The sequence below is a fragment of the Neopelma chrysocephalum genome, unplaced genomic scaffold (assembly GCF_003984885.1).
Source record: "Neopelma chrysocephalum unplaced genomic scaffold, ASM398488v2 Primary Assembly neopelma1_105, whole genome shotgun sequence".
NCBI lineage: Eukaryota > Metazoa > Chordata > Aves > Passeriformes > Pipridae > Neopelma > Neopelma chrysocephalum.
Window position 1 is genome coordinate 472536 of NW_020897769.1, and position 21791 is coordinate 494326.

The 21791-nt window shown below is 55.3% G+C and overlaps 1 protein-coding gene across 3 annotated transcripts in view; it reads left to right on the top strand.

Moving 5' to 3' along the window:
* LOC113973718 (probable E3 ubiquitin-protein ligase MID2) overlaps positions 1–17062 on the top strand; it is a 75055-nt gene extending 57993 nt beyond the window's left edge. For 2 of the 3 annotated variants that reach the window (XM_027696183.1, XM_027696182.1), the window contains exons 5-10: positions 1047–1195; positions 1681–1808; positions 2844–2987; positions 6484–6645; positions 13102–13309; positions 13590–17062. In XM_027696183.1, coding sequence (XP_027551984.1) covers positions 1047–1195; positions 1681–1808; positions 2844–2987; positions 6484–6645; positions 13102–13309; positions 13590–13992 — 1194 coding nt within the window. In that variant the 3' untranslated portion in view covers positions 13993–17062. Of the gene's footprint in view, positions 1–1046; positions 1196–1680; positions 1809–2843; positions 2988–6483; positions 6650–13101; positions 13310–13589 lie in introns of those variants that run through there. The other variant, XM_027696184.1, reaches the window with a different exon arrangement.
* Positions 17063–21791: the final 4729 nt, after the last annotated feature.

A 21791-nucleotide genomic window follows, 5' to 3' on the forward strand; every position in this document is an offset into this window, starting at 1 on the left:
TCCTGCTCTGCTGTGTTGTGCTTATCTCTAAGAGCCAGAACAAAGATATTTGTCCCAGAAAAGTGCTGCCCTACCTCTGTAGGGCCCCTTCTCCAGCCACAGCAACCCTTGGGCTCCACACATGGAGACAGGGAGAGGCTGGAGGGCTGGGCTGTAGCTCTGGGTGGTGCCCATGGGAGCCTCCATGAGCCCTTTGTTGTTCTCACTGAGTTTGGGTGTGCGTTGGGGCCCCACTGCAGTGCCCACAGCCCAGCCCCAAATACAGATGTTTCCCAGGTGTAGATTGGGAGCAGGTTGTGCTGCGGGCATGCACAGGAGAGCCACCGGCACGACTCTGGGACACCCTGGCATCAGTGGGAGCTTTGAAATCCTGCTCCTACCCCAATCACTCCAGGGAACATATTTTATGTAACGGTGCCGTCTGCCGGTCCATCTGTCTGTCTGCTTGCACTTCCCACTCTCTTCCCTGATGGCTCCAGGCTGTGCTGTCCAGTTCAAGCCGTGCTTGGGAGGAGCTGGAAGCTCCAAACTGTTGTTTTCCTACAATTGGCACCTGGGCAGAGGTGAGTGGCACAAATTAGTGCCCAAACCCTCCACAGAAGCTGCCAACTCAGCACTGCACCAGTGGGAGATGGGTGTGGGGACACTGGTACAGGCCATACTGGGTTTGGCTTCCAAAGTTACCTGGGAACTGGAATAAGCATCTGTGCCAGTGAAGAGAGGCCAGGGATGGAAAGGTGCAGGTGTGCAGCATTGCAGATACCTCTATACCCTCCCTGTGCTGTCTGTGGCGGGGCTGGGCAGGGTCCCCCCTTGCTTCCAACACCTGATCAGCAATTTCCAGGTCGGAAGGAGACGCAGCTTTTCCAGGAGTCCCAGCCGAAAACACAGGAGAGTTTAAAAAGCTTGAAAGACAGCTCCCCAGAGCCACTGGGACATTCCCGTGCCATTTCAACGCTTCTTGCTCCCCGTGAGCAGGCCCTGGCTCAGGATGGGGCTCCCTCTGTGCTTTTCAAGCTGCTGAGCTCCCTCTGCTCCTCTGGCAGGTGATGAAGCTGCGGAAGCTGGCTCAGCAGGTTGCCAACTGCCGGCAGTGCCTTGAGCGCTCCACGGTCCTCATCAACCAGGCCGAGCACATCCTGAAGGAGAACGACCACGCACGGTTCCTGCAGACCGCCAGGAACGTGGCTGAGAGGTGGGCTGGGCTCAGGACACTGATGCTGCAGTTGTCCCCTGGTCGCAGGTTCCTGCCCAGAGGTGACTTTGTCCCCCCAGGTTCCTTCCCTGGAGATTCCCAGTCCCCCCTGCAGCCTCCCACCACACTGCCCTCAAATAAATCCCGAGGTCAGGTTCCCATCCCTCACAGGACAGGTGTTGCCTGGCTGGTCCTAACAACACTGTGGAATACGGGGGTGGAAAGTGGTGGGAATGCCAATCCACAGGACGCCCGGGGGCCAGTCAAAGCTGGGACCCCCAAGGATGAAGCCCCCCTACTCTCAGGGGATGTGTCCCCAGGCTAGGCTGCTCCCCTGGGCAGTGGTTTGTAGGTGCAAGCTGGATTCCTGACAGCAGGAACATCACAGCGAGGCTGCCTGCACCCCTCTGCCCCCCCCGCCACAGCCAGGCTTTGGGAAACACGTGCACCCTGGCGCTCACTGATGGTCCCTTCTTTCCTTCCAGGGTCGCCATGGCAACTGCATCCTCGCAAGTTCTGATACCAGATATCAATTTTAATGATGCCTTTGAAAACTTTGCTTTAGATTTTTCCAGAGAGAAGAAGCTGCTGGAGGGGCTGGATTATCTAACGGGTGAGTGCACGGGCACATTCCCCTCCGCTGCACCCCGTGTCCTCCCCACAACCCCATGTCTTCCCCTCAGCCCCTGCCCCTGTGCCCCACATCTTCCCCTTTTAGTGCTTTCCCCTATGCCCCACCAGGGGCTGGCGGACTTTTAAGACTTAACCTGTAACAAGTGCCAGGTCAGCTGTGGCAGAGCAGGGGCCGTGCTGTCCCCAAGGCAGTGATGTGTCCCCATCTTCCCATTTCACTCTGCTGCTCCTGCAGGATCCATAGAAAAGTCCAGAAAGCTCAAAAATTATGCTCCCCCTGACCTGGGGAGGAGTCTGATGCCCATAAGGATGCGAGAGGGATAAGGATTACATAAGGATCCATAAGGATTACAGGGAGGGAACAGTGAATTAACCAATTATTATGCTTCTAATGCACTCTGCGCTTTAACATTTCCCTTTTCCTACCCTTTTTGAGGGTCTCTTGGTCCTAAATTATGAACCCTGTTGGGCAGGACCTTTCTGGGCCCCACGGTGCTGCAGCACAGACTGAACACTTTCCTCAGGGGTCTGAGAGCACCAACAGCTGCTGGACTGGACTGTGCTGGAGCACTGAGGGGATGAAAGCTCCAGGGAGGCAAGGACATCCTCACTCACCCAAATCCGATTTTATTATCACAAAGCAGATCAGCTTTCACTGAAAGACTAACACAAACATGTGTCTGGATCAGTTATGGGATAAAATACTTATTCCACAGCCAGTGCTGGGAAATAGGTGGATTTGGAAGCGGGTTCTCAGCCTGTTTCAAAGTGGGGGTGTCAGACCTGATGGAGCAGCAGCAAAACCCCTGTGCTCTGACCCCTGGATGCTTCGTAAACTGAAAAATTTAATTTAGTTTGAAACACAGTGACAGATAAAATGAGGGATTTCTTGGTGTCCAGAGACTCTGCTCCCACCGCGAGCCCACCTCTGTCCTCATGGGAGCAGAAAAGCCCTGGGTTTTTAAGGAAGGAAAGCCCAAACTGACTGAGGTCTGTGGTCTGTGCCTTCCCGCAGCGCCGAACCCGCCGTCGATCCGCGAGGAGCTCTGCACGGCCTCGCACGACACCATCACCGTGCACTGGATCTCCGAGGACGAGTTCAGCGTCAGCTCCTACGAGCTCCAGTACACCATCTTCACCGGCCAGGCCAACTTCATCAGTAAGTCACCACGTGCTGCGGGGGCTGCGGTTCCCTTCGGGAAGGAGTCCCAGGTTGCCCAGAGAAGCTGTGGCTGCCCCATCCCTGCAAGTGTCCAAGGCCAGGTTGGATGGGGATTGGAGCAACCTGGGCTGGTGGAAGGTGTCCCTGCCCATGGCAGGGGGTTGGAACGAGATGATCTTTAAGGTCTCTCCCAGCCCAAACCATTCTGTGATTCTGTAAGGGAAAGGTTCTCAGTGGTTTAAAGACAGGGAATTCATGGAGGAAACAGCAGCAAAGAATCCACCAAGGGCTGCGATCAGAGTTATGGAGATCTCCCCATGCTGGGGGTCCATCCCTGAGCTGCTCTGCCTTGCATTTGGTGCCATCAGCCCTGGCTTGTTGAAGCACAGGGAGCATTGGAGGGTCGCATCCATCTCACAGCTCCCGTACATCTGGGATCGTATGGGCAAGGCAGCGCTGGCTGATAATTAACATGGTTTATAAACCCTCTGTGACAACACTGAGTCACGTCTCCAGGTCATTTTTCGTGCAAATCGCTGCCGTACCTAATTGTTTTTCCACACTGCCACAAATTTGCCTGACAGGAATGGGATTTGAGGACCAAGGAGGGATCTCGCTGATGTTCCGTGGCTTGTGAGAAAGTGTTATTCCTGGTTTTCCCTAGCAGCACTTGCTGCTGGGGGAAGTGCTGACACGGTGCCTCAGAACAGGCGTTTTGGGCCACCGTCAGTCTGTCTGTCCCACTGGCTGGGAGGACGCTGGTGCTGGGAGCACGGTGTCACGGCTCCGGAAGGCTGCTCAGTGCACTCTGGAATGTGCAGGAAGCTGCCAGAGAAAGTTCCTTGTGGCTTTCCAAGCTGGATGTCACCTCCCCAGCCCCCGCCCAGCCTTTGCCCTTGTTTTGGGAAACAAGATGATGTGTTTCCTTTCAGTCAGAGGCTGTACAGTATCGGTGCTGCTTGGCTCTCCTCTCCTTCCCAGCTACAGCGTTATCTCCAGCACTTTGTCCTTCTCTGGAAGCTTGGAGAGCTCAGCCATCTCTCTGGCTCTGCTTTTGGATGACCACCAGCCCCATGTCCACTGCACTTCCAGCCGAGGGCAAGACAGGGACAGTGCTGATGTCATTGAATGATTTCAGTGGGGAGGGACATCTGAAGGTCCCTGAGTCAGCTCTGCACAAGCTGGGCTGACAGGGTGCTCAGGGCTTGCTCCTTGAGGAGTAAGGGCTGTCTAGGGATGGAACACCCAGTGCTTCCCCACCCCCAGCTAGAAGGATTTTGCCCTTTTCCAACCAGGACTTCCCACACTGCAGCTTGTGCCCTTGCCCTGGGGCCATGCTGGGGGAGGATCTGGCTCCCACCTCTCCCCAAACACTACTTTGGACACGTGGCTTGGACTCCTATCCATTGAGGGACTTGGGAATGGGTCACCTGCCCACCTCTGGGGGTCTGGTGCAGGCGTGGGAAGGGGGAGCTGTGGCGACTGCGGGGATGAGGAGCAGCAAGGGCAGGGCTGGAGGAGAGCCCTGAGGGCACATGTCAGGAGTGTCCTTCTTAGCTGACTTGGGTTGCTCTTGCTAGGAAAAGTGAAGAAAACATGAGTTAAATCTCCGAGGAGAAAATGAATAACGTATTGTCCCTTGGAATAGCAGAGCCGGGTCCGGGTGAGCCCTGGCTGAACTCATGCTTGAAGAGACACTGGAACACTGAGCAGGAGTCAGGGAGGCTGACGAGGAGAGGAAATACCTTTCCAAGGAGCACACAGTTGGCCTGTGGAACCCATCCCCTTCACGCTCCCATCAAAGCCAAGAGCTCAGCAAGAGCCGGACGTTTTTATGGATGACGAATGCTGCAATAAAAAGGACTTTTTTATGCTCTGGCGAGGGTAGGAGCCCTCAGTCTTCAAGGCCAAGCTCTTTGTGGTTGTTTTGGGAAATAAGCCTGCTTGGGAGGCCGAATCCTTCCTGCTGTCGTCTCTCAGCCACTTTGTTCTTCCTCATGGAGGATCCCCAGCTGCTCCTTCCTGCAGGGAGGTGACAGCCACCAGTGCCAGGCTGGAAGCTGTGTACTATGACGAGAGCAGCTCTCTGTGTAGGCTGCAATCAGGATCACATCTGTTTTATTTTCTACTTCACATCACATTGCTCTGCACCCCTGGGCCATTCCCATGTGTGTTCTAAACCAAATCCAGGCTGACAGGGACTGCAACCTGCCCTTGTCCTCCGGCTGAGCCAGCCACTGGAGATAAATGAGCACCCCATGGAAGTCATTGCAGAGGAGGTGTGGAGTGTTCCCAGCTCCTGCCCCCAGCCCTGCACGTGCTGAAAACCCCCCTCCAGTCACCCTGAATTCACAACCCACTCCTCACCTCTCACCAGTTCCAGTAAGCCTTCAGCTACTGCTTCCAAGCCTCCTCCTTATTCCTCTTTTGGCTCAAAGCCCTGGCCCTGTGCTGCAGGAGCTGCCCCAGAGCTGTGTTCATGAAGCTCAAGCACTGCTGCCATGGTGGGTCCTGGGCTCTCACTGCCTCAGCCCCCCATTTCCCCCCATTCCCTGCAGGATCCCTGTCCCCCAGCACTGGCTGCTCAGGTGCTCATGCTGGCTGCAGGGGATCCTTATGCCAGCTGTGCTGGTGGCAGGAACAGCCTCAGTGGCACCATGTAGGGCTTTTCCCCTTTCCTGGAGCGCCGTGTCACCCCATCTAAGGTACAACATTACATTTCCATACATGCCAGGCCCCGCAGCTCCAACACTGCAAACCACTGCAGTAGTCAGGCTTGGCACCTCCGGAGTCTTGGATTTTTCATTCCCTCCCATTTCCAGAAAGAGTTCAGGCTCCTGAATGATTTCCAGGCATCTGGATCCCTTCACTGAGAGCTCATTTTCTTTGAACTGCTCTGCAGACTAGTCTGCCCAGGGAGCTGAAGCATCAGCATCCCTTGGCCTTATTACTTCCCATCCTGGAGCACTGAGCACCAGGCAGGAGCAGGATTCAGGTGCAAACATGTTGATTTGATTGCAAACACGTCCCTTTCTGCTTCTGGAATTGCTTATTGTGGACCAGGAGCAGGAGAGAGGCTGTCCTGTGGGAGCAGAGACATGAGAGAGGATGATAGTGGGGTGAGGATAGGATGATGGTGAGATCATGGTGAGCATCACCCCCTCCTTGGCACCAGCAGTGACCTCTGCCATCTGCCCTGGCTGGAAGGTGCCACTGGTTAAATTCTCCTTTCTCTGCACTTTCTCCCCATCACTTCCCACGGCAGCATCCCAAGACACCAGCACACCAGCCCTGGCTCTGCCTCACCAACATTGCCTTTATGGGATAATGAAAGAGATTCTGAGTTGCTGGGATTCATCATCTCTGGAAATTTCCCTGCGGGCACTCTGAACTCCCGGGCACGCGGTCGTGAGCTCTGCCTGAGCAGCGGTGGGGGCTTTGTATTCTGTCCTTCCCTGGCAATAAATCTCTCCCCGCCTCTCCCGCACTGCAGGTCTCTACAACTCCATGGACAGCTGGATGATCGTCCCGAACATCAAGCAGAACCACTACACGGTGCACGGGCTCCAGAGCGGCACCCGCTACATCTTCCTGGTGAAGGCCATCAACCAGGCGGGCAGCCGGAACAGCGAACCCGCCCGCCTCAAGACCAACAGTAGGTGCCCGGGCACTCACCTGGCCGTGGCAGGTGGAGGGGGAGAGTTTCTTGGGTGTTGGGGCTCCAGGGGTGTGGCTGAGCGCTCCCGGTGAGCCCGCAGCGGCTGGCACGGATGGAGACCGCGGGGTGTTTAAATTATTGAAGTGCCCCTCTCGGTGCCTCTGCTCCTTCCCTGCCTTGGGTTGGTCTCCTGCTACGCCGTGTGGTGCCCTGTGCTCCTGTCAGCACCTGTCCCTGGGGTCTTAGAAGGGCATAAAGGTCCATCATTCTGGTGGCTTTACATCCCTGGGCTTTTTGGGGCTAACGCACAGAGTCCCAGAGCAACTGTGTTCTTGTGTGTGCCTTTGCTCGCAGAGGGTTGTGATTTTAGGGAGCCATAAGGATGTTGAAAAGTGTCTCCATGGTGGTGGATGGGACTTTGCAGCCACACACAAAGCAGAAGTTGTGCTTTCCAATGCCCCAGGGATGCCAGGGAGGGTTAAATGTGTTTAGGGAAAGCCGAACTCGGAGGCCAGTGGTTCTGGCACAGACAGAGCTCCTGGGTTTGCGGTGGAAAACCTTTTCCCACTGACCCATAGCCTGGGGGGATGCCGCAGGAGGGACAATGTATGGTGTTGGAGGAGGGAATAAGTTGGATCTCCAGGCTCCTGCTCACTGTCTGATCTGTGCCCACATCTCTGCGGTGCTCCCATGTCTCTGTGCAGCCCTGGTCCCTTTTCCCATCTGTCCCTTTTCCCAACAATGGCTTCTACCTGGATGAGGCTTTTGTGATGATTTGTCACCTACACCTCCTCCTTTTCTTTGTGCGACGTTAAACTGAATAAAATGACATTGAGGCGGTGGGGCTGAGGGAGCTGCTGGGGAATAAACTCCGGTCCAATCCACCTGTTTATTAAAAATTTATCCCTCTTGTGGCTGCTGTTTTTCAGCGCTTGCCCAGCTTTGAAAAGCACTCCTTCTGGGAATGAGGAATAGGCGGCTTGGGAAGCCAGGAGAGAGGGCGGTTGGCCATGGCAGCAGATCCCAGTGGACAGGGGTTGCTCTCTGGGATTTTAGCTGAGTGTCAGTCACCAGAGCTGCCAGCACGGCATTGAGGGCTTCTGCTCAGAGACAAACTCAGTTTGATAAGAGCCTCATCTAGTTTTGAGCTCCCCTTGCTGCAGGGATGTGTCTGTAGCAGCTTCCTGCGTGTTCGAAACCTCGAGCAGCCTCACCTGAGGCGCTGCACAGGTTATGTGTGAGTGTGTTTTTGCGTGTGCCAAAGCCCCTTCCACAAGGACTGATCCTTCTCTTCCCACTCTGGGCAGGAGAGGCGTGTGGCACTGATGGGCACACATCCCTCCTCGCTGCTGGTTTGGCATTCCTTTGCCATCTGTGTTTGTGGAAACTTCTGAATTCCTGAAGGTTTGATTTAGCCACATATATGGATATAATATAAATTGATATACTTTCTCCTGTGGCCAGCTTTGGGGGACAAGGGCTCCTTTGGGGTGTCCGATGGTGCCACCACCCCGTGCTGCATCCCCAGCGTGCCCCCACTGGCCGTTCACCCTGCCTGTATTTGGGACCAGGGTTTCTCCTGTTCCTGTGTACAACATCCAGACGACATCACACCCACGCTTTCCCACTGCTGTAACCTTGGTGCAAATGTCAGCAGCTCAACACGGAGACGGCCCATTAGCATATTTCACAGCCTGTTCTGTTCCAAAAGCAATGTCTGGAGAGATCCCTCCATTGCCAGAAGGTCAGTGTCAGGACACATTGATTTCCGCAGCGTCGGCGCTGTCAGTGCTGGCACTAAATCTGTGTTCCCGAGCAGAAGAGCTTGGGAGAACAGGTTTGGTTTAATGGCAGGGGGACCTTCCTCTGCTGAGGCTGGACCTGAGCAGGACATATTTAGAAGCAAGTGTCCAAAAGTGGATAAAAGTGTCAGAATGCAGGGACAGGCCCAGCTCTGGCAATAAATAAAGTGCAGGGAAGGTGGGTTTTACAGTCTTTGCCTTGACCGGTGCAGCCTGATCTTACTCTCCCTTGCAATTCTTTCTCTTCATGATTTCTGCATCTCTTGGCAAAACCTCAGTGTGGTACAGGATGCTCCAACCACATCCCATCCAAGATGTCAGGTGTGGGTCTGATGCCTGAGCAGCAGGCTCTGAAGTCCATGTTAGAGACTGGATTGTGCTAGTGCAGATGTTTTTAAGGAGCAGGATGTGTGTCCCTGTGTTCCTGCAGCTTGGTTTGCATCCTGGGCAGAATGTGGTGGACACCTGCAGCCAGGACAGGGATGGTTCCTTGGGAGTGAAATGCATATCCATCCCTCCCTTCTGCCTACACATGTCCTCAACCAAATGCAGTCACTAGCTGTCCACCCTCCCCGCTCTGCCCCATCCCTGTCCCCTCACAGCTGGAGGAGTGGGGTGCACAGGAACTGCTGTTCTGTGGGGCACGGGCTGGTGTGGCACTGGTGTCACCCCTGACTGACCCCCCAACAGGGTGGGCTCCTGTTCCCTGGCTTTGGCTGGGTGTGGGAGGTTGTGTCCTGCTCCTGGGGATCTCATTCCAGTTATTTCTGCAGCTGTTACATAAAGCAGCAGGCAGCCTGTCCTGGCTGTCCCTGTAGGTGGGTGACAGGAGCATCCTGAGCCAGTGAGCCCCTGCTCACAGTGATGGCTGTGGGAGCCCTGCGGGGTCCAGGGCAGTGGGTGGGTGTTGAGGGTCCTGCAGGGTCAGGGAGTGCAGGGCCAGCACACACCTCCCTCTGCCTGGCTCCATCCCCACACACCACTGGTGACCTTGACCGTGTTCCTGGTTGCCCCCTCTTTGCTCCCACATGCCTGGTGCCAGACAGGATTTCCTCTGCTCCACTTGGACACTGCCACGCTCCGACTGCAGGGAAGGGAGGGATAATCCAGCTGATAAATGCCCCAGGGGTGCAGCCAGCTGTGTCCAGCCCTGAAGCTGGCTGTTTCCCCACAGCTCCCAAGCCCCATGCAGGGATGACCAGCATAAGGCTATCAGGAATATCCCAGCAAGCTGAATTTATGGGATAAAGGTTCTCTGAGTGACCAGCCCAGGACATACACGGTAATGACGAGAGCAATCTTTGCAGCCCCCAGCTCTCTGCCAGGCAGGGTTGGGGGGCTGGAGGGGTGCAGTGCCCTGGGGGCACAGGGGACGGCGAGGGTGGCTTTGGGCAGGGAGCAGGTAGTGAGGGCTGCTCTGCCCTCTCGTGTAGTGGGAGTTCCCCTCCCTTTGGCAGCTCCCATGCTGGGGATTTGAGGTTGGGATCATCACAACTCTGTGAAGCCTGTGGTTTCCCAGTGCCAGGGAGATATTTTGGGAAGGGGGCTGATGGGAGCAGGCGCCTGGCTGTGTCCTCTGAAACACCCTCTGACCTATCCCAGCCCACGTGCTGCTGCCTCCCACCCCACCCATCGCAGACACTGCCTGCGGATGCGGCTCGAGCGCCCGGTCCAGGACATGCCAGCACAAACCAGTGGCAAGGGCTGGGCTCCAGTTCTTCACACTGACCTTAACGAGGGGTCGCCTTCAGAAACAGGGCTGTGAGTGTCTCTCTGCTGACAGAGCCAAGTATTTTTATACCTCACTTCCTCAGAGCTTGTCTCTTTGCATTACTGCCAGGAAAAGATACGGCAGAAAGATCAGAGCAGCCAGAGGAAGGAGGGGGCAGGTCAATCCCAATTTGCAGCTTTACTTTCAGGCCTCTCAACTCAATTATCCAGCAAATTGGGCTCCGAGGAAAACCAACACGAGCTACCATCAGGTATCGGAGCATGGCACGGAGGAGCTTCGTTCTGCAGTTGCACTTGAGAGCTCTCCAGCCTCGTGTTATTGATACTGCAGCTGTTTGCAGGGGTTCCTGGCTGTTCTGGGGGTCCCCAGCCTTGCCCAGCTGTTTGCAGGGGTTCCCAGACCGGGCTCAGGACCCCTGTCATGAGTGGTGTGGGTGTTTCTCCTCACTGGAACTCGATGTCCATTGCCAAAAATGGGAGCATGCAGGAGGAAACAGCTCTTCATTCCCAGAGCCAGGTCAGGGACCCCTCAGATACCAAAACGTGAGGGTGAAGGTGTTTGCAGGATTTGGGGTGTTTTTTGCAACTGCCATTTGCTCTGTCCTGAGGAAGGTGAATCCCTATGGAAATGGTCCCTGCTGCCTGTGTACTCTTTACTGCATCTCACGTGAAAACACAGCAGAAAAACTCACCAGAACTCAATTTGCTTCTTTGCAACGTCTTGGGGTTTTGTTTGCAAATCCGGGGATAGTCTGAGGGCTTCCAGAGGGAAATCGTTGAAAAACGAGGTGGTTGCATGAAGCTCTGGAAGCAAGAGCGCTGGGACATCACACAGATTTGGTCTGGCTTTGGGGAAAAAACCCCAGCAAACCACCATTGAATGTGTAAAGCCGAGAGCACGGGATGTTAAAAGCACCGGAATTGGGTCTCATGTGGAATTTAATGTCGTGCCTGCTGCTCCTGCACTTTGCAGCAGCCTGGGTCACCCCCCAGCTCCCTGAAGGTGCCAGCAGCAAGGGGCTGCGGTGGCAACCTCTCCCCACTGTCCCCCCTGGGCACGGTGGCTCCTACCACAGCCACCCACAGCCACACATTGTCACCAGTGTCACTAACACAGACTGCCACAGAAAGGCTAGTGTGGGGTATTTCCAGCCCTGCTGAGGCAATCCCACATCTCTTGTGGGACCCCACACTCAGCCCCGTTCCCGCCCAGCCCTGTGGGTCTGTGGGCTCCAGCCAGTGCTCCCTGGGGGTGTGTGCCATGCATGGAGCAGCTGTTTCCCAGAGTAGCTTTTCTTTTACAGCAGCAGCCAGGAAGGGTCAGCCAGCAGCCCTCAGCACCCAAAGGTGCTCCTGTGTTTTACAAAGGGGTAAACTGAGGCACAAGCTCTGCCTGCAGCCATGCAGGGGTGGACCAGAAGATCCTCAGGGCTGGGCACACTCCTTTAGCCACGCCAAAATCATGGTGCTGTACAGGGAAGCCAAAGTCTGTCCTGATCCAAGAACAAAGGGAGAGATGGGAGAATGCTGGAGTAGGGAGCAGTGAGGCTCCCCAGGTAACCCTCCCCTCACCACCCCAGAATGGAGGGCTTTGGTTTGGGCTTCTCAAAACGCAACCTTCTGGCTTCTCCTTTCCACATCTGGTCATAAAATGACCCTAAGTTATGAAAGGAGAGGGAAAAAAAAAAAACATTGAAGCAAAAGGGATTGTGAAGTTCCCCTGAAAAAAAACTCAGCCTGGCTGAGCAGAGCTGCTCTGACAGGGAAGGGGGGGTGCCAGGGGCTGGGCAGTGCAGGCAGGGCTGCCCATGGGCAGCGATGCACCAACCCCCCGACCCTCCATGCTGAGGATTTCTGTGTGCACAGGTGTTTTCCTGACCCCCACCCGTGCCCCGGCAAGGCTGCATGGCACCAAAACCTGGAGCCTGTGGAGAAACCCTGATGGAGGAATGTGTGGGGGAGCTGGTGCCCAGAGCGCTGGCGCTTATTGGCATGAGGGAGGGCAGGTGCTCCCGGGGCTGTGTGGGGTTATCCATGCAGGCAGCACAGCCAGCACGTGTCCTTTGGCAAGCAGTTTGGCTTTGTGTGCTGGAGGAGATGCAGTTGGGTTTCAAGCCAGCATCAGGGATCTGCAGAATCCATCAACCTCCGTTCTGTTAATTGTGGAGGAAGCCCGAGCCGTGCTCTCATTGCCAGCCTGGTGCTCTCACCTCCCATCCGGCTCCGCTGGGCACGGGCTGGACCCAATGCCTTAGACATCCTTCCACACCCTGGACTGTGCTCTCCGAGCCATGGGATTGTGTTTGGCAGCACTTACTTGTCTGTCCCTTTCCTGTGCTTATGTCACTCTTATGACTGCTAATAGTGTACAGATCCATTCGGGAATTCAGGCTGCACGCCCTGCCCAGGTTTGGCTCGCAGTGCATCCATCCTGATGGCATCTTCAGTGCCATTCCCATTACCAGGGGACACCCTTGTTTCTGCCACATTTTGCATCGTTAGCAGAGGACAGAAGGAAACTGCTTGAAGGGCAAATAAACGCTGGAAGGGGGTAATGCCCAATAAGGAGACCTTGAACATCCCCAGGCCCTCATTTGGGGGTCTCTGTGACAGGACAATGCAGCCTTTCCCAACAATGCTGCCCATCCTCCCCCAGGAGCAGAAAGCTCACTCTCTGGAGCTCATATATCTTTGCATTTTCAAGTTTCACCTCCTTTCCCTCTGTTTGACCTGGGAAGGTGAGTGAAGGTGCTGCTTTTGTCCCTACTGGATATCTGTAATCCAGAGTTCTCAGCTGGTGGGGGAACCTGTGGCTCACGGAGAATGGCCAAAGAGCCCACAACAGACCTTTCCTGCCATGTTCTCCCTGCACAGTGATGCTAACAACACAAATCCTAATCCATGTGTCCCCTCCCCACAGGTCAGCCGTTCAAGCTGGACCCCAAGATGGCTCACAAGAAGCTGAAGATCTCCAACGATGGGCTGCAGATGGAGAAGGATGAGAGCTCCTTGAAGAAGAGCCACACGCCGGAGAGGTTCAGTGGGACGGGCTGCTATGGGGCAGCTGGCAACGTCTTCATCGACAGCGGCTGCCACTACTGGGAGGTCGTGGTGGGATCCTCCACCTGGTAGGCACCACCTGTGTGTGTGGGGGGGGTGCTTTCCCAGTCCAGCCTCTGCCAGATGTTTTTGGGGCATGTGAAGCTGTTGCTGTGCCACTTCCACAGATGGGTGGGCTCTGGAAGCACAGAGTGCTGCTTCCACAGGCAGGTGGGCTCTGAAAGCACGGGGTGCTGCTTCCACAGACAGATGGGCTCTGAAAGCACGGGGTGCTGCAGCCATCAGAGCTGGGCTCAGTCCTGCGCTGGGGGCTGGAGGGTGCTGAGCGAAGCTTCTCCTCTCCTGCAGGTACGCCATCGGCGTGGCTTACAAGTCGGCCCCCAAAAATGAGTGGATCGGGAAGAACTCCTCTTCCTGGGTTTTCTCCCGCTGCAACAACAACTTTGTGGTGCGGCACAACAACAAGGAGATGCTGGTGGAGGTGCACCCACAGATGAAGCGCCTCGGCGTCCTCCTGGACTATGACAACAACGCGCTCTCCTTCTACGACCCGGCCAACTCCCTCCACCTCCACACCTTCGAAGTCTCCTTCATCCTGCCGGTGTGTCCCACCTTCACCATCTGGAACAAATCCCTGATGATCCTCTCGGGGCTGCCCGCCCCAGATTTCATTGATTACCCCGAGCAGCAGGAGTGTAACTGCCGGCCCCAGGAGTCCCCGTACGTGTCAGGAATGAAAGCCTGTCACTAGGCTGCCCAGGCCTGCCCGTGCCCCGCGGCGGCACTGGCTGTGCCGGTGGGTGCCGGTGGTCGGAGCCGCCGGCTGGGATCCTGCTGGCAGCCGTGCCGGAGAGCCGCCGTGCCGCCCCAGCAACCCAGCGCCATCCACAACCAGCTCCGCCTTGTTTTAAGGGAAAAGTGGAAGAACCTCGAACCGCAGCTGGAAATAAACTGCTGGTGGTGAGCTCCAGCGTGCGTGAGGGCAGCTGGAGCAGTACCTTGATGGTGGCTCCCATCCCTCCCCCAGTGGATTGTCACCCGTCTTCCTTCGGGGGCTGGAAAGGTTGGGGTGGGTTTCGGGGTGACCTGAGGTGACGTGGTGGTCAGGGGACAGCTCGTGTGTCCTGCGAGGCACCGGTTGGGACAGGAGGGATGGGTTCTGGAGCCTGCTGGCAGCTGGTCTGGGGAACTGGAGCCACTGAGCAGCGCTTTTCAGGGAGATCTTTCCATGTGGCTGAGGCTCAGTAGCTTCCCTGGTGCAGTGAATAATGCATGGAGCCCTTGGGCTTGGTGAGCGCTGGTGTGGTGGATGGATGGTGGTTATGTGGTGGGGGATGGTGGTTATGTGGCTAATGGTATCTCAGAGCAGAGGCAGCACTGAGGACAGTCCCACTGCCTGTCTGTGCTGCAGCTGGCATGTTCCTGAAGCATTTTCTGGATCTGCAGTCCCACAGTGGAGAGCCACAGATCCCCACCCCACCACGTCTCCTCCTTTGAGAGCTCCCCAGTAGCCAGGGAGGCCTGCATCCTTGAGGAGCTTCAGCCCCTGGCACGGAGGTTTGGCAGCTGCTCCTTCCCAACGCGGGGTCCAGACGATGGTGCCCTGCTCCATTAGTGCCCTGTCTGGTGTCCCAGCAGAAAAAACTCATCTTCCTGCTCTGAGTCCACTGTAGACTCCTGCCCGAAGATCATCTCTGTGCTTTATGACCCAAATCTCAATTTATGACCCCAGATCTTGGCTCCTGGTTTGTTCTCCGCCATGCCAGGGGATTGGAGGATTGGACTGGGTGAATTTTAAAGATCCCTTTCAGCCCAAACTATTCCATGATTCTGTGGCAGTGGGAGTACAAAGCCATCCTATTTACCCTGTGACAAAGGACTGGAGTCCTGGGGGCTCCAGACTCTGGTTACTGGGAGCTCTTTGGTTGCTGCCAGTGCACCCAGTAACCCCAAACATCAAGTCCCCTGGCCAAGCTCCATTTTCTAGATTTACTTAAGAGGCCAAGAGGAGCTGGGCCAGCACACAGTCCCTGTGTCACAGCAGGGGTCTGTGGCACACTTTGGGGCCAGTGAGTGGGAGAGTGGCCAGAACGTTGGAGGGGGACAAGGAGGTCAGGCATTGTGGTGTGGCCCAAGGTGGCTGGTGCTTGAGCTTTGCTCCATGGCATTTGAAACCCCTTTTCCTCCTCTGGATGTGGTGCCTCAGTGGGATTGGGGACCACTGAGCCGAGACCTCCCAGGTCTGACAGCTGTTCCCTTCCTTTGAAACTTGCTGATAGGGAAGTTTGCTCCTGCTTGCCAAACCTGATTTCCTTCTATGACAGGGTGACTGCCCCCTAGTTGATCTAGGAAAGCCAGTAGATGGAATCTAAAAGAAAATCTTTTGATACTGTCTCTCCTAGGACCCTTCTGGACAAACTGCCCAGCCCACAGCTGGATAACCGTGTTAAACAATGGGTGAGCAACCTGCTCAGGGGTCAGGCACAGAGGGCACAAAGACAGTGACTGAGGTGACATCATCAGGCTGCCATCAGTCACTGGTGGGGCTCTGCAGGGCTCCATCCTCAGCCCTGTTCTCTTCAACATATTAATTAACAACTTGGATGCAGGACTCAAAGGAATACTAAGTAAGTTTGCTGATGACACTAAACTGGGAGGAGCCGTCGACTCCCTCGAGGGCAGAGAGACCTCAGCAAATCAGAGAGATGGGCAGTCACCAACCCTGTGAAGTTTAACAAGGGCAAGTGCTGGATTCTGCACCTGGGGCAGGGCAACCCTGGTTGTGTGTATAAACTGGGGAGTGAGAGGCTGGAGAGCAGCGTGGCACCCCTCTGTGTCTCCAGGCTGCAGTTTTTGGGAAAGGGAAGCAGGCAGCACCTCAGGGAAGGATCTGCTGCCTGCCCTGCTGATCCAAGAGGGGTTTCTCTCTGATCCAGGCTGCTTTCCAATGGTGCCTGGCAGGGCCAGCACAGGGGATACATCCCTCCCTCCTGAGCAGACGGAGCAGCTCCATTTGCTTCTCCCAGCTCCGGGGCACAGGTGGGGTTGCAGCGGGGGTGCATCTGCTGTCCACACAGCCTGGCACACAACCCTGGTTCATTCTGGGAGGTTGTCACCCTTTTCAGTTGGATGTTTTTCATGGGAAACTCTCATGGAAGTCCCTTCCCCATGTTCAGGTCCCATCTGGGGCTGCTCATACTGTGTCACTCCCAGAGGGATGCCAAGCCCTGGAGATGGATGTTGGCATTGGCAATCTGGGTGTCGAGCTCCCTACTGGCACCACTGGGACGGGCTCGTGGAGGACTCAGCACATCTTCGACTTGGAGACCACGAGCCCTTAATGTGACGTTTGCACCTGATGAAATTGCACTAATTACAGGGACCCCCCACAGGCGTCTCAGACCCGGCCAGGTGGGAGGGCGGCGGGGGGAGCTGGAGGAGCCCCGCACCCTGAGCAGGCAGCTCCAGGGCTGGGGGCCTTTCCCAGTCACACACATTGTCCTCTCCCGTGCTGGAAGCAGAGCCTATCCGAGTGTCACCAGGAGTTGGGGAGCAGCAGCCCCACCCCTGGGCCCTGCTCGGGATGTGATTCAGGGGCAGGACATGGGGGTGGTCCGGGGTGCTGCTGCCAGCTCCTCTGCTCCTGGTGGCACAGTTGTACAGATTTGGGATGTGTGAGCTCCTGGCTCCCCTCAGCCTCCCCTTCCACATGTAACATTCCTGCTTCGGTTTTAACTGGGGGGAGGGTTGTTCTTTCTGTTGTTTTTTTTCCCCTTTTTGTTGGGTTGGTTGTTTTGGGTTTTTTTGGCAACTTCTTTGTTAATGTGTATATATATATATATATATATAAAATATAATATAATATATATATGTTACTGGATATGTCTGTGTGTGGGGAGGTCACGAGATGGGGACAGCCCTGGGATCTTCTCTTTGGCCATCACGGTGTTCTCCAGACTTGCCAAGACACACATGTAGCCGTGCATCCACAGGAGCAGAGGGGATATGTGGTACCATCCAACAGCAGCTTTCTTTGTGCTGGGCTCAGCCCAGCCTGGAGAGCCTGCGGGGTGGCTGGGCACACAGGCTGCTAAAGCTCCATCCGAAAACATCCATGTGCATAAATATTGTTCACCCTGCTGCCAGCCCTTGGACAATGTCACATTGTCCAGTTTATCAGTGCCTCAGCCTGCCTTTCCCCAGCCTTGGATGGCCTGGACATCTTTGAGTGCCAGGGATGCTGGACATCTTCGAGTGCCAGTCAGGTCCTTCTGGACCCCAGGTCCCACTCGCCCCCCCAGTGACTCAGAGCTGTGGGAGGGCAGGGATGGAGCCTGACCCTGCTGCCCTCAAGCTCAGGTCCCCCCCAGTGCCCCAGAGCTGTGGGAGGGCAGGAATGGAGCCTGACCTGTCCTTCCCAGCAGTGTGGGGCCGAGCTGGTGGTGGGGCTGAGCGCCAGCCATGACATCCCTGCCCTCTGCAGAGCCCCTGCCATGCACAGAGACTGGCAGCCAGCAAGGAGGAACACAGGGATTGCCCTCTCTCAGCCCCAGCCTTGGGCTCCCAAATCCCCCAGCCCCTTTTGCTCACTCTGGCTCTCACAACAGGACCCTGTGGTGGCAGAAGGACAGGGATCCTCTGTGCATGGATCCTCTGATGCTGCTCCTGTCATGCTGCTGGCAGGATTCCGGCCTCGGTGGCTCAGGCTGCGAGTGGGTGTTGCTGTGAATCACCAGGATGGATGTTAGCCCAGTGCCTGGAGACCTGGCAGAGCTGGGAGTTACTGGAAAAGGCACACCCTGGGAAAGCAGGGTCCCAGGGTGCTGGGAATCACATCCTCCCATCCCTCATCCCTCCACCTCAGTGGAATGAGGGGAAGCTCCACGCTGTCACTCCGGAGATTGCTTCATTGTCCGTGTTAAATGGGGAAATGAGTCGTGGGAGGGAGGGGTGCGTTTTCCTCGAGTCTTTCCATAGCAGTGCTTCATTATCCCGACCCTGAAACCCATCTCCAGAAAAACCACAGCCCAAGGCATCCATTGGGATGCACTGGGACAGCACTCAGTGCCAGCTGAGGGTACAGGGCTGACCGGGGGATATTGGGCAAGTGGGGAGCAGATGGCAAAGGCTCAGCCCATAGTGGGTTGGTGCTGGGGCAGAAACGTGGCAGTGTCACCTCCGTGCCCTCTGGCCATGCCCAAACCCCCGGGAGCCATCACCACCATCGGACTCCCCCTTCTCCCACTTTCCCCTCCAGCCAGTGCCAGGCACAACCAGCTACTCCAGCCCTCACGAATGCTGGGAGTGGCCCAGGTCTCTGTCACAGTCTCTGGAAACCAGGGGAGGCTTCACCCTGTGAAAAGGATGTAATCCCTCATCACCTATTTTCCTGAAGCAGCTGGTGCTTTTCCCTCTCTCTTACTGCTTTATCTGGTGCCTTTCACTATCAACCTCAGGTTTCTAGGAAACAGCATCTGTGGTTGTGAAAGCCAATTTTAAATCATCACTGATGTGGCAGGTTGCTTCATGGAAAGGGAAAGCTGTACTGAGATGATGGAATGAGCTTTGCCGCTGCTTTCCAGGAATGTGCTTTAAACATGAGAGGCTTCAGTGTCACAAATGCCACAAATCAAACCAGAAAGGGATTCTTCAAGTCAGCCAGGAGGGGGGGAAAACAGCATGTGGCATGGCTTGGGAGGGCTAATGGCAGGTTTTGTGGGGCTGAGGGTTTGGTTTTGGCTTTTTATTTTTCATTTCCTCAAGAGTTCATGAAATAGGAAATGAAACTGTCAGAGTTTTAAAACCCACTGCCTGGAAGCCCTGGGGCTTTGCCCCTGCTCTGGGGAGCTGCAAGGTGAAGAGACAGGAGAAATTACTGGGTTTATATAGCAAGTGACATCAAAAAATGCCTCATCTGTCCCTGTCTGCAGCAGCAATGGCTTGCACTGGGATGGGATAATCCTTGCTGGGAACACGCACTGCAGCCCCTCCATCCAGGAGTGGAAATTCCTTTAACTGGTGATTTCACTCCAGGTTAAAAAAACTCCAGTAGTTTAATAAAATGACAGAACAGAAAATTACACTCTGAGCTGCTCACAGACCGCACAGGGCAAACGAGTTATAGAGTGAGCTGGCCCAAATTAATCCTTAATAGAACTTTAATTGAGGTTTTAAATACTCATCTGAAGCACCAGCCCTTAAAACTGACTGTTCCTGATCATTAGACACATCAAAGCATCGTTAAATATCTTGTAGGAATATTCTTGGTCTGGCTGTGATGGACAACACCTGGAATGAGACCAGAAGCCTTCATTGAAGAATTTGTGGATTTAAGGCATGCAGGCAGTAAGGTAGTGAGGACATCAGTGCTTGTGTCTCAGACTGAAAATGGCTGCTGGGGGAACCTCATGAACCCATCCTGAGCTGCAGGAACTTCCCTGAGCTGTAGGAACCCAGCCTGAGCTTCAGGAGCCCATCCTGAGTGACAGGAATGGTTCCTGAGCAGGAACCATCCTGACACACCCGCAGCAGACAGCGAGGAACTCTAGCCCTTCACTGGGACTTGTAAATCCCATCTGGCCCCTCTCCTGGGAACACCTATCCAGCCTCACCACAGCATCCTCCCTGCCCCAGAGCCGGTCAGGAGCAACACAGGAACTGTTAATGGAATCGGGTCCAGTTCTCCATGGCAACGAGCAAGAACTGGGTCAGTGCAGGATGCGAGCAGCCGAGCACTCCCAGGAGTTTTAAAAGTAAACACCAGCCAGAAAGAAAGGATGGGGGGGGTTGTTGAGGGGACCCTGGAGCCCCCAGAGCTGCATGAGGGCTCCCATCACCACTTGCCACAGGGCGCAGTGGGGTCCCAGCCCTGCGCAGGGAGAGGGGGCACGAGAAGGTTCCTGTGGGTAATTCTGTGTGTGACAGCAGCCCCAGGGCTGCACAGGGCAAGGGCCTGCGTGGTCCCCAAGGCACACACAGCCCTCAGTGCCTCCAGTCAGCAAGTGTGCCTAGAAATGTGCCCTCCCCTCTATTTCCCACTGCTCCGAGCCAAGAGTCTTCCCCCCACACGGCTCTTGCTCTCCTGCCTCCCTGGCTCTAATTTACCCCTGTTTATTTACACAGGTGAGCAGGCTGACATCCGTCACCAGAATTCTCTGTGCAGAGGCCATCCACGTGAAAACCCTCATTACAGCTCCCTGCTGGCAGGAGCTGTGCTTGCCACGCTGCCTTTGATCAGCTGGATGCTTGCAGCCACTGCCTTTGCTCTGCGCTCAGAAGCCTCGTGGTGGAGGCTCCATCATTATCCTGCTGCCAACACAGAGGTGCCTCTGCCATGGCAGCCCTTCAGTAATTACCTGAGTGACAGGAACGGTGCTGAGCTGTGGGGGCAGCAGCGATGGGTGAGGTGGTTTGAGGGGGCTGCAGAGCGCGGCGGGAGGAACTGGGTGGAACTGGGGGTTGGGACTGGATCATCCTTAAGGGCCCTTCCAAGCGAAACCATTCCACGATTCTGTGATTCTGTGAAGTTGAACAGCAGCTGCAGGTTTTGAGAACAATGAGGAAATGACCTGCAGATTTTCCCCAAGGCCAGTCAGAGCCATGAATTCTGCCACCGTGGTTACTGATGGTCACGAGGAACCGTCACCACCTTCAGCTGATTTGATGTTTTAATTGATACCTGGGCTCTGAGCTTTCATGTACCAGAATGGGGCTGCCATTTGGCAGACCTTTGGCTTTCATCTGTCATTAAAATCCCTCTGTTTTGTTCCCAGTGTGTCACCCTGATGTGAATAACTTCTCTGGAGTGGTGCCTTCATTTATAAAATGGGCTTTTTAATCCTGCTCCACCTGATAATGAATTAAACACGCTCTTAACATTCACACAGCACCTGGAAGACAGAGGGAAGTGCCGTTGATGACAAAATTACAGTGTTATATTATTACACAGACTGCACAAATAGCAGCATCCTCTGAGCACCTTCATCCTCATGCTGTAATGGAGCCTGAGCCCTTCCCTTGCACACCCACACACCCTGACCCACCTCACAGCCACAGCTCTTCCCAATCCAGCCATTACCACAAAGATCCAAGTTGGCCAGTGTGGAGATGGCCACGGCCCTGCACAGCCTGGGAAGGTGGACGAGGGGGAAGGTGGACAGGTCGAGTTGTGACACTGCTCTGTGACACTGCATTCCTCATCTGCCCAGGGGAAGGCAGCGTTGGAGCAATTTGAGGCTGGTTAATGGGATGGGAACCTTTATCCCTGACAACAGGGGCACATCAGGTGCTGCTTACGTCGTTGTAGGGGACACCCACATCCTCAAGGCTCCTGAGCCAGGTGGGATTTGCCCCCTGGTTGGTGAAGGTAATCTAAATGAATCTTACCACATATGGTTCCATGGGCTCTGGGATCTGCCCCCTCCATGCCCTCGGCACAGCCCTCCCCACATATCTGTGACTGTCCCACTGCTGTGTTTAGCCTTAATCCCCTTAGAATCATAGAATCATGAATAACTTGAGTTGGAAGTAGCCCATAAGGATCATCCACTC